Source organism: Haemaphysalis longicornis, unplaced genomic scaffold, assembly GCF_048455015.1.
Source record: "Haemaphysalis longicornis isolate Haplotype H1 unplaced genomic scaffold, Haemaphysalis longicornis Haplotype H1 scaffold_1, whole genome shotgun sequence".
Classification (NCBI taxonomy): Eukaryota; Metazoa; Arthropoda; class Arachnida; order Ixodida; family Ixodidae; genus Haemaphysalis; species Haemaphysalis longicornis.
In genome coordinates, this window is record NW_027526203.1 from 465,838,397 (window position 1) to 465,855,641 (window position 17,245).

At 46.9% G+C, this 17,245-nt stretch overlaps 1 protein-coding gene across 1 annotated transcript; it reads left to right on the forward strand.

Moving 5' to 3' along the window:
- The first annotated feature begins 4,386 nt into the window (after positions 1 to 4,386).
- Eca (transmembrane p24 trafficking protein eclair) lies at positions 4,387 to 11,152 on the forward strand. Its single transcript, XM_077688082.1, has 4 exons — positions 4,387 to 4,622; positions 4,963 to 5,183; positions 5,683 to 5,829; positions 9,762 to 11,152. Exons 1-4 carry the CDS (start codon positions 4,484 to 4,486, stop codon positions 9,909 to 9,911), a joined length of 657 nt encoding a protein of 218 aa, XP_077544208.1. The 5' UTR covers positions 4,387 to 4,483; the 3' UTR covers positions 9,912 to 11,152.
- The last annotated feature ends 6,093 nt before the right edge of the window (positions 11,153 to 17,245 follow it).

Here is a 17,245-nt window from a genome sequence, read left to right on the forward strand (position 1 = left end):
CCTGTGAGGCGCGCCGTAGTGGAGGGCTTCACATTAATTTTGACTATTTGGGGATCTTTAACGTGTGCTGAAATATTGACACATGGGCGTTTTCACTCTTCGTGTCCATCAGCAGCCACCGCAGCTGGGATTGAACACACGTCCTTGGGCTCAGCAGCACAACGCCTTAGGCACTGTGGCGGGTGCTTTTTTTTTCTAATTCTCAACAAGCAAAATTGTGGGCATTGCGGAGGTAGGAGAAAGATGCCAGAAGTATCGGGTGGTGACACTGCACTACGGCCTATGGGTAGGTGAAGGTGTCTTCTGCATTCAAGCATTTCCCAGTTGATAAATTAACTTCCCAAAAAAACTGCGACCATGCATAAAGAGCACCTGGCAATGCATTCTCATATTCGAAGCTGCTATTCATGCAAAAGTTGTTGTAGTGGTGCTATGTTACCGTTATCTTCCTTGATGATTGGCAGTGGGGCAGAGTAGGCTCTAGCGGGGATGGTATCTAGCCATTTTTGGCCAGCCAAAAAGCGGCAAGTGATACCACCTATGCAAGGTGTTCCAACAATGAAGGAGCCTCCTTAAACTCGTTTCTTTTCTTGAAGAAACCGTGTATGCCTCTTCTGCACTGCAGTTTTGCATGAAGGTCACATTATATGGCCTATTTCATTTAAAAATTGCACAAGTGACGCCGATTTCCTGGTTTTTTAGCAATCACTCGGAAACCTTTTTTGCCTATCGAAGCCAAACTTGCCATATCAATTTTTTTTCCGTATGTGGGTACATGTAAGAAAAAAAAAACAACAAAATCACGAAGGCTTAGTCTGTGCCCACAGATAAAAACGGGTTTTTATTCAATTGCAAAAAAAAAAATCCAATCCACGCTGTGAAGGTGGTTGGAAAGCAAAGCTTTAAACGACACCCCCAACAATTGCCCATGTGACGTCTCTTGAATTTGCACACGTGGCTCTACAAAGAGTGAAACCAGAGATTCTGCCAGCCGTTACCTGGAATTCGCGTGGGCAGTGTCCCGAACGCAGCAGCAGCGTCAGCCACGGCCGGGCTAGAGCAGCGGACGCTGCCACTGTAGCCCGGCTGTGAGTCAGGAGAAAGAAAACGGAGAGGAGCATCTTTCAAAGAGTGAGACAGCGGAACCTAGCCATCCTGATGTGCTAGCTTGGGGCTACACCACCGCGGGACACAAGCGCAGACACCGAAACAATTCGGCATGTGAGCTTAGTGATTCCCATTTATACCGATTTAAACTAGATAGTTCGGTAAGTTTGAGAATTGCGAGAAAGCTGAGGGAACTTTTAAAATCCCTATTTATCAGAACCAGTTGCTGCTTTCGCCTTTGTAATACTTCTTAAAACACAACCAAACTGCTATTCACCAATTAAAAAAACAGAGTTCCATTTGTGCAAGCAGTGCGCAAAAGGTAGCGTTTCTCTGGCGGCCAGATGTCTGTATGTGGTTTGTACATTTTGTTTTCCTGCCCTGCAAACCAATCTTTAACGTATGTTTACCGTACGACCGCTTAGTTCCGTTGGGTGCGGGTTACCATGGAGGGGCTGTCGAACAAGTTAATGAAGCCGTGCGATGGCAGCGCGCAACAGACGTGAAGGTGCGCCAAAACAGGCCCAAAACAACCGTCGCTAAAGCAGACGACAAAACCGTACCGCCAGCGGCGGCGAGCAGGCACTTCCGCGCGGGGAACGCTGGGTAAATTCGCTGCGCCATCTGCAGTGTGCTCCGTCAGTGAAACCCTCTGCCCCCCCCATCCCCCTCCCCCCGCCGCATTGGGAGTTTGTTGTCCCGCATGCCATGAAAGAACCGTTGGCTGGTAGAGGTAGAAAGTTTTGCTTTAAAAAAAAGAGGACACTGCTGTTAAGGTGATAGTCTTTCTGGGCTAGATAAATGTGAAAATTTTGGTCTGTCTGCCTCTGCCACCCGAATAAGCCAGAAAAGTTACTGGTGGGTGTGCTCGTTTCTGGGTCACGGACTGCCCACATGTGGGAGGTGTTTAGATGACTTTCAATTTGCTAGGCACTTACTGGTGAGTCTAGTGACAAAGCCTTGTCATCATGTTTGCTGACCTAGCCAGAAGTGTGTCATGTGAGCTGGGGAGAAGGATAGGATGAGGGGGGTTACCTGGCAAGGGTGGCGGAAATCTAAGTTATTTGCAGCCAAGCAAGCATATACACATTGTGCAATTTTTATGTAAAAAAATAACCATAAAATTGAACCTTGGTGCAGAGTTCGAGTGCAAACAAGCCAATTATTTCCCGAAATGTATTTTTTGCTTGTTACTGTACTACTACTCAGCTTTCACCGTACTCGGACTCGCAAGTGGAGACGGGGATTGACGTTTTATCATTGACATAACTGGGAAATCGTTGCCGAGTCTTTTGTAATCGGCTCACAAACTTGTCACGTGCTTCCAGTTGGTAAATGTAAAAAACTGGGACTTTTTGATTATTAGTCGTGGATTCCTTACGGACTGTCCGAGGCGCCACATATATTTGTATGGCGAGGAGAGTCCTGGATTACCCATAGTCTCCTTTATTTTTTCAATGCCAAACGCATCAGCCCTGAGCAGCCAACCAAGCCCTTTCCTTCTACTCCTGCTAGTCTCCCCAAAAGCCTTCCCAGTGCTTTAGTCTCGTAACTTTGCTTGATTGAGTGCTAGTGGTATCCCCTTTGAAACGGGGTGATGACGGGTCATCTTACCAAGAAAAACTAATATATACAGTGAAACCTCGTTAAACTGTACCTGACAGGGACGTGAAGAAAGTACGTACTAACCGGCACTACTGTTTATCCGAATGCATTAGGTTAAAGGGAAAGCGAGTCTGGGATTTGGCCCAACTACGTATGAAAGGAAACTACGGCGTATGCGAGTAGGGTTTATTGAGATTCCACTGTATCTATGTTTTATACTCCGTGTAATACTAGTGCTGCCCTGAGGGCAGGCACAAATTTTTTTTTCTTTTCCTGTCCTGTTGCAGGCGGTAGCTGTCCTAGGCACTGTTCCCCTCTCTGCTTTTCGTCCACCAGCATTCCTTTAGTCGCCTCTACAGCCTTGAAGTTAACTCCCTCTGTTCTACCCGGTAAATTTCGGAGCGACGCGTGGTGGAAAGGGGAAACGTAGGCAAAAACGTGCTCTAGCGTCACTAAACAAAGGCTTATTTAGTGACGCTAACGCGCTCAGCCGCGGCCAAAGTTTTTTACCGCTGGCGACAGCGTCGCTGCTCCTATCGTCACTAAATAAAGGCCTTTGATTTAGTGACATTAGCTTCTTCCATGGACTTGAGCATCGGTTGCCTAGTAAACCAGGCACAAGCCGCCTTTGCATTCAGATGCGGTCGGGGGACACGACCGGGGATCCCGGTTTAGATCGGGTCCCACCTTACGACGTGGCGAAACAGGCGACTCGGTCACTCCCAGTCACGGTGTAGGAATATTCCTACGCCGTGCTCCCAAATATTCCTACACCGTGCTCCCAATGTATGCTCATCGCCTCCTGTATTTTTACAATGCCGAACGCATCAGCCCGGACCGGCCAATTAAGCCCTCTCCTTCTACTCCGGCCACTCCCCCAATCTGTAGCCTTCCCAGCGCTTTAGTCACGTGACCGGTTCATCTCGGCGCGACGCGTGGTGGAAAGCGGCAACGTTGGCAAAACGTGCTCCGCCGCGAGCCTGAGTTTTCTGACGCTGGCCTCAAACATAGGTTGCCTTCATAGAGTTTCATACTGTATATTAGTATGAAACTCTATGGTTGCCTTGGCAACCAGGCACAAGCCACTCTCAAAATTAGTTACGGTTGCGTGATCCCGGTTCAGCTCGGGGCCCCACCTTGCGAAATCTAGGCACTGCAGGCGTACCAGTCACTCCCATTGGGAAGCGCGCGATGCGTTTGACATTGTAAAAATACAGGAGGCGATGGTATGCTTTCGCATTGAAAAAATACAGGAGGCGATGGACTACCAGAGGCACGGCCGCTGGATGAAAGCTCTCATCCAGCAGCCGGGCCATCTGACTCTGGGACATACTAAAGCCCCTTCATTGGCTTCTTTAGGACATACCACAGAGAAACGGACTCATACAAGCGAAGAGCGTTACAAGCCTTACGGCTTCACCAGCTTTACTGAGTACCGGCAGTACCGGGAACAAGTACATATCTCGGAGCTAATCAGAAACGGCTTCCGAAACCCATTTACCGAATTCTTGGTTATGTCAACAATGCGCCAATAAATTGTAACTGAACACTTCCAAAAATTCTATTATCCTATTAGGAAATAGCCTTAATTTTTATGAGCCACAGTTATTTTTACCATAAATCTACAGGCGCTATTCCGACACATTTAGCCGTGTTCGTTCAGCTAGTCCGAGCAGCCACCTTGTGCGTCAAACGTGGCGACCGGTTTGTTGGTTGTCTAACGTGTACCACGGTCCGCTTCATTTCATAGGGCCGTTGTATCACCTGCACGATGCTTTCCGCCAAGTATTATCCTGTTCTGTGTTTACTTCTTTCGTTAGTTCATTACTCAGCGGCCCTTTACTTTCATATATCGGAAACAGAACGAAAATGTTTCATCGAAGAAGTGCCGGAAGAAACGCTTGTTGTGGGTAAGCTCACGCGCAATCTCCTGGCTATCACAGTGCGCTCTGCATTCGCGCTGCGGACGCGAAATCATTGAACATATTTGCCTGTTCACTTTAAGAGATTTTTCTTCTCGTCTGTTGGTAGTGTCAAGGTGATGTCCATTCACTGTGTCTAGCAGCGTATGCGTGCCATTTTGTAGGCATATGCTATTGCATGAAATAGGCAGTTACGCTTGCCGCTCCTTGGATCGTTGATTTTTAAGCTTACACGTATCTTTCGCCGGAATGACTACGCAAAGATGAGTTTCACATTGATTTAGCTCGTCTATTAAACGGCGGTGGTTTGTCTCTGCTTGCATCGTAGGAAACTACAAGTGCCAACTGCATGACCCGAAGACGGGCGGCTTCATGCAGTCGAGTCCCGGCATCGGCATGCACGTGGAGATTCGCGACCCCGAGGACAAAACCATCTTGTCGAAGGTGTACAGCTCGGAGGGCCGCTTTAGCTTCACCTCGCATTCACCCGGGGAGCACGTCATCTGCCTCTACTCCAACTCTTCCAGCTGGTTCAGCGGAAGTCAGCTGGTGAGTTTGGCCGCTCAGTCCGAAAGTCAAACAGCGTTGTGAAATGGTATAGCAGATTGATCACGTAACAGCGGGCGCTTTGTACTAAGGCTGCATGTTCTAAGTGGGCTCTTAATTCGCTCTTAACAGATGAAAGATGCCAGTATGCTCTTGTATTCATATCTCGTGCGGATTCGGCAGTTCTAGTCTCCTATCACTCATGTGTGCTAAGGGGACATGATTTAGGTAATGAGCAGTGAAAGAAGATAACGAGGGAACTATTGAAGCGCTTGGGGGGGGGGGGGGGGGGGGGGGAGGGCACTCATTTGCAGAATCAGTGGTGAGCATACAAGGGCAACAAAGGAAATATACTAGTGGGTGCACTCTGCTTGCCCTGCCCGGTAATGATTGCCTCCCACTGAATGTTGCAAAGAGCTCCTTAAAGAGCAAGCTGGGCAGTTAGACCCACCGCAGTGTGTTCTTGAGCTTGGTAAAGCGGTTGGGCGTGATGTGTGTGCAGAGGGTGCACTTGGACATTCAAGTGGGCGAGCACGCCGTTGACTACGGCAGCGTGGCGCAGAAGGAGAAGCTCACCGAACTGCAGTTGCGTGTGAGGCAGCTGTTGGACCAGGTCGACCAAATCACCAAGGAGCAGAACTACCAGAGGGTAAGAGTGCACCCGTGTGGCCGGCACCCCTTTGCTGAGCAGAAAGGCGGCTCTTCCTGCTCTGTGCAAGCGCTTCCGTGGGGCTGCGAGGGACAGCTCGACACTTTGCTCATGGATGCAGGTTCGGGCAGTCACTGGACAGCCACACTGTGTAGCACTCCCCTTTGCCATTGCGCAATCTGAAATAGGCCATTCTCATCGGTTGTGTCATCCGCTCGTGCCAGGCTTCATAGTTCATCCCTTTGCAGGAACCGCTTTAAAACGATCTCATGTGGGTTTTTTTGGCATCACACCAGTAAACAGACCATATTTTTTGTGTGCGTGTTCACAAGAACATATATACAAACGTTCTTGTGTATGTGTTGACCAGAAGGTCTGACGTTGCTCAGTAATCTGAACTAACGCTTGCACAGAAACAGAACACTGGGGAAACATTTAATTACACATCTGCTCCAGTAATTCAAAAGGCACCTCAGTGCCTTGCTGAAAGCCTCACCATAGCCAACATGAGGGAACGGCATTCCTTTTTCAAACAGTTGACAAAGAAACAAATGGCGAAAGTTTCAGTTGGCCTTTCTGGGGGTTTTAGTTGGGAGATGGGTTCTGAGAAGAGGTGCACATGCACTGTGTATTCTCGTGAGAATAAATAATGAGCATGTCCTTACACTGAAGCATTTTACTGACAAATGAGACTTCCAATTCTACCCTGAGAAGGCTGAGAATACCAATTGAAGCTTTGCCATCTAAGCTTGTGGCTAGGTTCCTTATGGGGAAGCTTATAATGAATCATACTTATAATGAAACTCACCAGTGCATATCACAGAATAGAAAAAACATTTTCCACTTAGACAGCTTTGTTCGAGCCACCAGGACCTAGTAACTGCAGCAGTTGCTAGATTGGTTAGTGCAGACAAGTGCTCACCATTGATGGCTGTGCTGCAGGGTGATGTAGGTGATTGCAGTTGACGAGCTCAGTCTGTGGCAGTGACTCCACAGTTCCATTGCTTTCAATATCCAATTCGCTTTCCTTCAATTTTCCTTTGCATTGTGTACGAGCGATACTTCCAACAGTGCATGGCTGTGCAACATGAACTTCATTATTTGTACAGAGAAAGTTAACCCAGGCTAGGCCAGCAGCAGGTGGCTGTGACAGTAATGCTTAGTCACAAATCTGCGGGCAAGTGGTTGTCATTGGTAGCCAATTACAGTGGTCACTCAATCTGAGTTTGAGTAACCAAGTGTTTTTAAAATATTGTCGTCAGTCCAAGCCAGTTACTGTGGTCACTTGATTTGAGTTCGAGTAGCCAAGTGTTTGTTATAACCGAGATCATTATAGGTGCTGGCATACTTTTCATTGATTTTGAAAGCTTAATTGCTTGCGTTGTAACCGAAATGCTGGGCAAGTTTTAGAATTCATACTCTACAATATTAGGACCTTGTTTCCTACCTGTTATGGTAGTCATACTTTGTGGGAATTTGGCAGTATTCTAATGTAGCTTTAAAAAAGTTTTCTGGTTGAAGCACAGTTTCGCAGAGCTCCACCTTGTTGGGCCTCGCAAGGACAAGCTCTGAGCTGAAACTGTTGCTGCACTACACTAGTGCAGTACAGTGTGAGGCATTTGTTCTTATCCATAGCTGCATGGGCGAACATGTTCTGAATTTGACCTTGTGCACAGTTGACTTTTTACTTAATGCTCCAGCTGTGAACGAGGTAATGCATAGCAGGCACGCGCACCTTTTGTGTGCTTGCATCACCAATTTTACGAGCGGTTGCAGGCGAGGGTGGCCTCCGTTTGGACAATGAGAATCCAAAGGTGAAGCTAGAATCGTTTAATCTATGGCGACATGAAGAGCATAATGGCATTACAACAGCAAACAGGCTTACGACTAGTGTTCCAATCTGAGTGCTCTACGCAACAGCATGCCAGCTCTCAAGCCCAGCCCAAAATGCACTCGGGGAATTGCTCGCAGCGTGTGGAGTTTTTGGAGGTGCAAATCCAACTATCGAAAGTTTGCAGGCTGTACAAACGATTTCAAACTACCGTGTAGTAAAAACACACAACTCCCAACTTCGTTGGAGGGGAGCAGTAATCACTGTGTCGCGAGTAGCTCTTGGTGGCATGCATGTGCACAAAGACGTGTGGGCTTACACGAGAAGATCGATTGGCATGCCGTCATGAGAGTTCTTGTTGAGACTCCATCGCTGCTCTGCCCCAGCTGAGTGAGAAAAATGCGACAATTGTGGCGTGTAAACAAAACACACAACACCTGGTTAATTCCAAAGCCTGAAAGGGACTCTTAAGACAATTAGCAAGTTTGTTTCAAACAAAGGTCTTACCTTCCTATAGTCCTCTCAGTGGCTATTCAGGGATGAAAGACCCCTTAATTGCAGAAAAATATCGCAAATGAAACAACACAGTTTTGTTCATTTCCCTCGCACCGATTCGGTAAGGCAAACAATAGATTCACGTTGTGATGAACCAAAGAGACGGAGGCAGAGGTGCGATGTAGCGGAATACAAGCCTGCCACGTACCGAGTGGTTTCGTCAGCTTGGGTCGAATCAGTTATGTTGTCCCTAACTTGCGTCCTTTGCTGCTCTGTTTCATGAAGGAGCTTTCTTGGTGGGGTGTGTGGTAAATTTTGATGCTTTAGTGAAGAAGAGCACAGATTCATTTTAGGTACAGTGAGGGTTGGCTGCCACATACGTCAGACCGACCACTCATGCTGACAGTCGTCACCGTGCGCCACTGGCAAATTGGGCAATGCTGTGTGCACACATGTACGCAGCGTTTACATTTCCAACATCAAAAGGAAAGGAGCATTCATTTAAAGGAGGAGGCGAGTAATATAAACATGTTTGATCGGTGCCATTTTGAGACACGGCAAAGGACTCCAAAGTGCTTGTAGCATAGACTCGTTCGCTTGTCGCACATTTACACTTACATCCTAGGAGACGAAGTGCTTCTGCGATTATTCTGTTGCTTGCTTCATCATGGTTATCCTGCTTATTGCCCCCACCGATGATCCTGACAACTGAGTCAGCCACACAAGGAATATCAGAAAGGCAGGTTCTCTGAGAGACGTGTACGGGACTGACGCTGGTCTGTTGAGCCTGCACTTTGTGTGTCCTTTCTAAAGACGTGTACGGGACTGACGCTGGTCTGTTGAGCCTGCACTTTCTGTGTCCTTTTAAAGTAAACTTGCCTTAGGCGAAATTTTCCATGAAAAGGATTTTACTACAGAAAAAGCGCTCAGTAATAAAATAAGGTCACGTGCAGTGCCATGCAGGAGTTGTACAATGTTGAAAAAATATGATGTCGCATGGAACTAAAACCTCTGTTGACTTTGGCTTCTATTACGCTAGCTTCCTTTTGGCATGCATGTCCCTCACAGTGCTTCCTGTGACATATGAAAAACAAAATTGGCCAAAAAAGTTTGCCCGGTGGGACTTCGTGTGCCACTTTTGTGTTAAGGACCAATGCGGTGTGACCCTTCCCACTTTGAGGAGCTTGTCTCAATTACTTTTAACCCCTGGAGTCATGTATAAATTTCATTCTTTAAGCAAAGCAAATGTGTCGCTTGTCAGTCCTGCATGTTTGCAGGGGCTGGCTTCATACCCCTCCACAAAAGTCCTTTGTATTCAGCCCTTGCTGTGCTTACATGTGCTCATTGACTGGCCAGGGTTTTCATTAGCCTCGTGAAATGCATTGAGCAGAGCAAAGGAGCTCACTAGCTAATGGCAAGAATCGACAGACAGCGTGAACACTTTCTGTTAAATCTGGTGGCGTGGTTCCCCCCACCCCTCCATTAAACCTTTCTGTGCTGCCTTGTATTTGGAGACAGTGACAATATGGCCAACCTAATAACTGTCCCAGTGAGCTGTTGGTTAGGTAGACCACTGAAATGCTGCTCTGTCGTGATTTCTTTTCAGTTCCGTGAAGAACGCTTCCGACAGACCAGCGAGAGTACGAACTCCCGGGTATTGTGGTGGTCAGCTGGGCAGACAGTCATCCTGCTGCTGATGGGATTCTGGCAGATGCGACACCTGAAGAGCTTCTTCGAGGCCAAGAAGCTGGTGTGAAACTGGACATACCGCGGGGCGACACTTGCGATGCTTTCCTTCTGCAGGCATTTCATGAAGCTGTTAGTAGTATGCAGTAAGGTACGTCTGCATCTGTGGTTGTTTTATATGGGGAAAGGAAACATCCGGAAAGCATTCTGATCAAGCCGGTTGCAATAAATTTCGCTCTGCTGAAATGGGGGCAAACATTCTCTATCCATTGAGGAGGGCATATTTGTTTTATTTGGCTTCATAAAATTCAGTGCAAAAAAGTGCAAAATGAAAGTTGACCTGTTTTAGTGTGTTATTTAAGATTTTTTTTAATCTCGTACAGCAAATCCTTCACATTGGCGGTGATCAAGTGTGCACGAAGAAAATCTCAATGGTTTGCACTGAATGGGATGGTTTAAATGATTTTGCCATTGTTTTGTTTGTTAGGGACTCTGTTTGTACAGCAGGACTGGTGAGGTTCTGCATCCGTTACATTGCATTGTATTTAAGAAATGCAGATTTGCAATGCTGGTGTTAGTTGCACCACAGCAGCTTGGTGGCAGTTGGTGCCTTCACCAAGTCTGCTGTTTTTGTGCAAAACAAAAAACAGTGTCTGGCCTTTTCTCAAATTTCGTGCACTGGTGGACTGTTCCAGCCACAGAACAGAACCTTTTCTACAAAATGGATTCAACGTTGTGTGACTCACTCTTGTCTAGCGGCTTTGAATAAGCACTCAGTCACTGTTTTTTGCTTAGACATTTTTCATCTTGTCAGTTCAAGGTTAACCATTATCTTGGAAATTTTGCTGCTTTGTGGAGTGCAGCCAAGTACTTTTATTGTACAGAAGTGTGCTTTTGGGCTTGACACTGCAAGCGGACTTTTGCGGAGTAAGACTGATTGAATCTTTTGCATGGACGAGTTTTGCTGTCCATGCATACTTATATGGAAAGTTTGTGAACCCAGTCGCTGTTCCAGGTTGTAGCCAAAAGCCAGGAGGAAAGAACTGTGTCAAAACACAGCGTCACTGTCTTTTTACGCTGTTACTCACCCGACTTTTTCATTATTCAGCAGCACTTTTTTTTTCTGTATAGCGGATGTTTTGTAATGAGTGATTTTTGAGTGTGATACTGTGGTGTGAGGTGTTAGGGTCAACTGTGCTGCACAAGGCCTCTTGGTGCATTGTAAAACTGTCCTGAAAGGCCCTGTCCTGATCTTTTTGTTGTGCAGCCAATAGAGGAGAAATTCGGTTTGTAATAAAATGGGTCTTCAGATGTGTGGATTTCTCATTGAGAGTTTTATGTTGTGCATGTGCTGAAGGTATGTGGCCAAACTTCATGGTTCAAAGTTTTCAATCAGGTGAGCCCCATTATCTTCGTGAATGAATTTGCTTTAGTTACATGCCACGAAATCAAATGAATTTGGGCCAACCGTTTTAGTTGCATAGAATTGCTCCTAGTTTGAGAGTTGGCCTGGTGTCGACCGCTGAGCAGCAGTGTACAAGTTCAGTCTTAGCTGTGGAGCCATTTTTCTAATGGAGGTGAAAAATGAAAACGTCTGGGTGTTCACACTGGTGGCGCACATTAAAGATCCTTAGGTGGTCAAACTTAATCGATATCCCTCCACTACAGCTTGACTTATACGCCAAGTGTAGATTCAACACCTAAAACCCCAGTTTGTTTAATAAAAGTTAGGCCTGGTATAATTGTAACTAAATTTAAATTGAAGTTTACATGCTGAAGCTACGCCTCAGCTGTGAGGCACAGAGTGGAGGACTCCAGATTAGTTTTGACCATGTGGGGATCTTTAGCGTGTGCCGAAATGTTGACACTTGGGTGTTTTTGCCTTTCACCTTATCTGAAAAGTGGCTTGGCGGCCGGGATTTTTTTTTTTGTCTGCACCTTGCGAGCAAAAAGGTTTTTTATGGCACTGGCGCTGCAGTCTTTGAAGCATGCGCTTCAATGTATGGTGGTCTTTTTACAAGAATGGCTCGGCTGTGGCAGAAATGACCGCTCTGCAGAGGAAGTCGTGCGTGTTTGGCAAGGGCTGAGGTATCATGGATGCATATCTGGGAGGACCCACAGAAGCTACTCTCAGCAAACAGTAGTGTCTATCCATTCAACACACCCAGTGCACTTCAGACTGTCAACACGCTTGGCTATTTAGGATCACAACATCTTGCCACTGGCAATGCTCTTCATTCTGGACCGTGCTCCTTGCCTAGCTCCAGCGACTTGATTTCGGGTCAGTGATCAGGTGTGTGTGTTTCTGGTCTGATGTGGTGGATACAAGTCACGCAGCAAGATTATAAAGGAGGGGAAACGGCCCATTGCGGCAAGCGTGGGCGTAATGTCGCAATGAAAACCAAGGCGGGCTGCAAAGCTACCCAGCTGTGACGGCGAAGGAGAGGGTAGTGGCACCTGATGGGCAAAATGATAGCGGCCGCAATTCATTCCGTGGCTGCTCAATGATTGCCAATCGTGGCAGCAGCGCAGTTACTTCACCCGCGGCAGATGCCGCTAGCTTAACCGATGACGGGCGCTTTATCTGGCCGCACGAGGAAGCCTCGTTTCTCCTCCTGTCTTGTTTTTGCACCGTGATACAAGGACTGTGGCTGCCTCTTGCCGGGCTGCTTGGTCTCTTCTATCATACACCACATTGTCACCAGCAAGGTTCTAAAACACGTTCCCAAAGTTACTTTCAAAATGAACCACTAGGCAGTGTTTGGTGTACGCAGGAAGCTATATTTCTGTACTCTTCAGTAAATGAACTGTTGCAGAGAAAGAAGCTCTACAAGCAGCTAAGCTTCCAGAAAGCACGTGTTAAGGTTGGGCTTTTCAGCCATTAAAGCACAATTTCTACGACATGCCCGCTGCAAAGGCCCATGGTGCCCCATGTCTCAACAAATGACCTGGCAGAATACACAAGTGTCGGAAGTTTGACGCCAGTATCCAACTAATGTAGCTGTAGGGCCTGCTGCATCCTGTGCCAATTGTCTCAAAGGCCAACTGGGGATAGAGCAGTTGCCCCAGTAGAATTTACCCAGGGAGTGCTCCAAGAAAGGGTTGTAAAAACATACGTTTATTTTTTTGGTCAAGTACACTAGATATGAAGGACCAGCAGGTACTGTTGTGAAGCACAAGTAAAGGCTGCTGTAATTGGTTGCTCTGGGATGGGCACCTTTTAGTGCCAAGCACAAGTAGCCTTCCATGGCAGATTTCACAGGTGTAGACAATCCTTCACTCGGTGAGGCCTTCCATATTCATTCCATCAACTCGCTTCCAACTGCCTTCCAACAACTCACTCAAGCACTGTGCTTGAAGGTTCAACATTGTCAACCACAGTACCCACGGCAGTAAACACCGCCAAAAATACGTTCACACTATGGGAGGCAGCTCTGGCCAGCTCAGACTTTAGGATTCAGTGGGACTTTGATTCTTTTGAGCCCAGGGAGAAGCAGAAGAATCTGGGGCCCTGGAAGAAGGGCACCACCCCTAGGACAATTTCGACACGTCTTTTTAAAGCGAAGCTTTAGTGTCCTCACTGATGTCGTTGTACGCCAATACACTCTGCAGGAAAGCCAACTTTCTCAGGATGATTCATTGTGGGTGAAGTGAAAGAAAAAAAAAATGGTCGCCATCCCGCCCTGCGAAAGTGGATGTCCATCGAAGCTGTTGTAAACCACTACACATGGTGACGGGGAGGGTTCTATGAAATCTTCCTCGTCTCGGCGGGCATGTCGCTTGCAGTCGACTTCTCTGGCGGCAAATGCTGGGTCGTGTCTAGCCTGACGCATTCGCTGGGCACCTTGGGCAAGAATTGCTCTATTTAGTGACACTAGTCCTGCCTAGCCTTCAAACATAATCTGCAAATATGATCTTTACCAGGAACACATGGTGGGCGGGGTCCCATTGTTCATAGGTGTCTTATCATCCATAATGCGATTCAGATGCTTGTTTTGTGGTTTTTTTTAATGAATACCGAGCTCTATCCTGTATGCCCAATTAGCCTGACGCATGCGTTCTGCGTCTTGGGCGAGAACTGCTTGGTCCTGCCTGGGTTTTTCGTTTACGACACGAAATTTTCCGACCAACGAGAGGCTAACAGCTTCGCTGTAAAAACTCTTTTTGTGGCCAGAATCAAACCTGGGTCTCTCGCATTATGAAGCCGGCGCCTATCCGATTGCTTCATTTTGACATGTTCAAAGCAGTTTGGAAAACTCAGATGACAACCGAAGAATCCGTTACGAGAAGACTGGCGTTGCTCTGCGTGCTGTAAGGCTGTTAGCCACAAGACATTAGGCCTAACTTCCCCTTTTGAGGTTTAGGATGCTAGGCCTAATATCACATCTCGGGTGTTTAACACCTGAAACTAGCACCCATTAAAAAAATTGCTCACTGACCGCCAAGCAACAGGTACCGATTCACGCCGTACATCCCAAACTCAAACGTTAGGCCTACAGGGTGCACACTCGAGAGTTGCTGTGGGTGTTCTAGAAAAGTCGTACCTCCAGAGTAGCACATACTCGCAGTGTGAGATTGGCAAACCAAAGAATCCATCACAAAAAAGCTTTGCGTTCAACCATCGTCGTCGTCAGACGAGAGGTGCAGGACTTTTTAATGAATGTTTCTCTCAAAATACAGCATGATGTTGCCTAGCATGTAAGGCCCAATGCGGAGGTTACCTAATGTTAAGCTTAAACAGGACATTAGGCCTAACATTGTGCATTGAGGTCTCGTGTCATCAACTGGTACCCACTGAAAAAAGTGATCATGTCAGGCTGCAGGTACCAGATGATGCAAGACGTCAAAGTGAAACGTTGCGCCTAAGCTCTGGTGCATACCTGACAGGTGGGGCCGAATTCTACTGAGTGCCGGAAGGCATCCGGAAGGCGCTGGAAGATATCCGGTGGGGTTGATTTCCTGCGCCGTCTACCTGACGTCACCAAATTATAGCCAAAACTTATTTGCGTAACGCCGGCTGGGCGGCGTTTTCGCTCTGCAGCAATCGCGCGAGACCCCGCGGGAAATCAACCCCACCGGATATCTTCCGGCACCCTTCTGGCACCCAGTAGAATTCGGCCCCTGCTGCTGTAAGTGTAGCAAAGTGACACACACCCACTGAGCAGCACATATACACACAGCGACGTATCGGACAATGCTTTGGAAGATGCTGTTGCCTGCATGCCTGCCTGCCTGCCTGATTGCAATCAATGAATCAATTGTAGCGCAAGTACAGGGCAGGTAAACCACAAAACTGCATATACTCTGAAGCGCACCCAAATGTTACCCACAGACTGGTACATAATGCTTGACAAGCAAGAATGTCTGCCATTTTCGCACCTTGTTTCATGGTTTTCGTAAAAACAGCCTCACCGTCTGTTCATTTTTTAACCCTCTCAGTTGTTTTCTTTCCCTTCGCTGTTCAAGCATTTCTTAGTGGACAGTGAAAAATATTAGTATGTTAGCGACAACACTCCATTTCAAGGTGCGATATTCCATTCCAAGATAGTACAAGCCCGTACAAGTACAAGATAGTACAAGTACAATAGTACTTCTGGTGCAATGCAAAATGTCACTAAACGTGTAGATATGCTGCGCTGCAGCTCTAGACTGACCTAAAAGATAGCCAAGCCACTTTCATTTACTAAAAAAACTGTGCAGAATTTAGTAAGAGAACATTTTGCAATAAAAATATCACGGGACTTGTAAAAAGGCATTGCTGGGGCTCTTACCTGGGACATTCGCTCCAAAGCCCACTGGGGCAGAATGGCGAAGCTTTCTTAGAAATTGCATAAAAGAATAGAAAGAGCATTCCAAGCAAAGCCATAGAGGGCGCTGGGTCGGCACAGCCAATGACGGGCCTGTACCCACAAGGGAACGAAATCTCACTTCTGAGATGGGTACATTTCCTGGCTCTTCCGGTGCTACGCCCTGCCTCTAAACCAACGTAAGATACCACATCACCCTTCTTTACGAAAATAACACTGAAAATTGGGCTAACAGGAATATCACATGCCAGCAACATGGCAGGAAACTTACCACTACGTCAATGACACTGGAAGAGTTTGTAGCCAAATTAGACCGGCTTCCCAGGCACATTAGACAACATGAAAAATGGCCGACAGCTCAAAGAACAAGAAATGGTGTAGAGCGCATAAGATGTCTTGCCGCAACGGGTGCCTGATTTATTCTCTGCATGCGGCTTGTCCTTTTCCGATACCAACGCTGTCGATATTGGGCCTCTTCGATTTACAGTCTCGGGCTCACCGCGGACTCCCCGAGAAGCAGTCCAACATTCGATTTTCCCGTGTATCCCTATGGCTTCGGGGAATCCTCGGGGAAGCCAGAAGTGGGAAATCGAAGAGGCCCAATGATGGTGGAGCGCAGGCAATGATGGTGATGGGCATGCCGTGGTGGTGGTGATGATACCGCTACAAGTGTGACTGAATTAAAAAGAAAGTAAAGTAAATTTGGGTCTGGGTGGTATTTAAACCAGAGACCTCCGAGATGCAATATTAGCACACACCGCCACCACAGCACAGTGACTCTAGCTGCCTAAAGATAAACCTTGTGAATGTGTTATGCAATTTGAGTAAGAAACGTACGTGTTAACGACATGTGCGGAAGCCTACATGAGTAATACGAGTGTGCTAATCACATAAGTAGCAGTTGGGCGAGTAGCACCACTAAATGTTGTCTTTGTTTGGCAATGCAATGTGAGTATGTGCTGAGTCACAGTGGCTTAGAGAAGAAAAAGACAAGAGAGGATAAATGGTTTCCAACCTTGTAAAATTATCCTTATACAGTGCCCTGTAATTAGATAAGACTTTTTTCTTCTGCAACCTCTGTTGTTTGGCCGATCCCCTGATTAGGTATGTGCCGTATCCTAAGGAACAATAAAGGTGGGCTTAGGGAATGCATTGTAGCTTTAGGCTTAGGAACGTGTTTTAACGCACTGGGGCCTACTTGAGTAACTCTGCATGCTCACAAAAGTAGCAATTAGGGGAGTAGCTAAGTAAATTCTGCTAAATGTCCTCTTTGCTAGGAGCTGTCAATGTGGGTACATGTGAGCATCATAGTGGCTGACGGCAAGTCCATGTGGCTGGAGTAGCCTAACTTCTTTGACACCCTTGAACATTTCGTGCCACCCAGTGCATTTAGCCCAATAGTAGATGAGAGTTTTCCTATCATACGTGGCACAGCTCCAGACTACTGAGTGGCTAGATGTCTTTTTTATAACACTACATCGCCACAGGGCACCGAAAGAATGGGAGAGTTAAGACGTAAAAGTCGACATTTACAAGCAAAGAAACAGAAAAGTAGGGAAAAGACGACGTGACACCAGTGGTTTCACAGGGGCGGGTG

Coding starts and splice junctions, on each gene's coding strand:
- Eca (XM_077688082.1), top strand. CDS start 4,484: ATGCTTTCCGCCAAGTATTATCCTGTTCTGTGTTTACTTCTTTCGTTA. Junction 4,623..4,962: donor GGAAGAAACGCTTGTTGTGG/GTAAGCTCACGC, acceptor CTTGCATCGTAG/GAAACTACAAGTGCCAACTG. Junction 5,830..9,761: donor AGGAGCAGAACTACCAGAGG/GTAAGAGTGCAC, acceptor ATTTCTTTTCAG/TTCCGTGAAGAACGCTTCCG.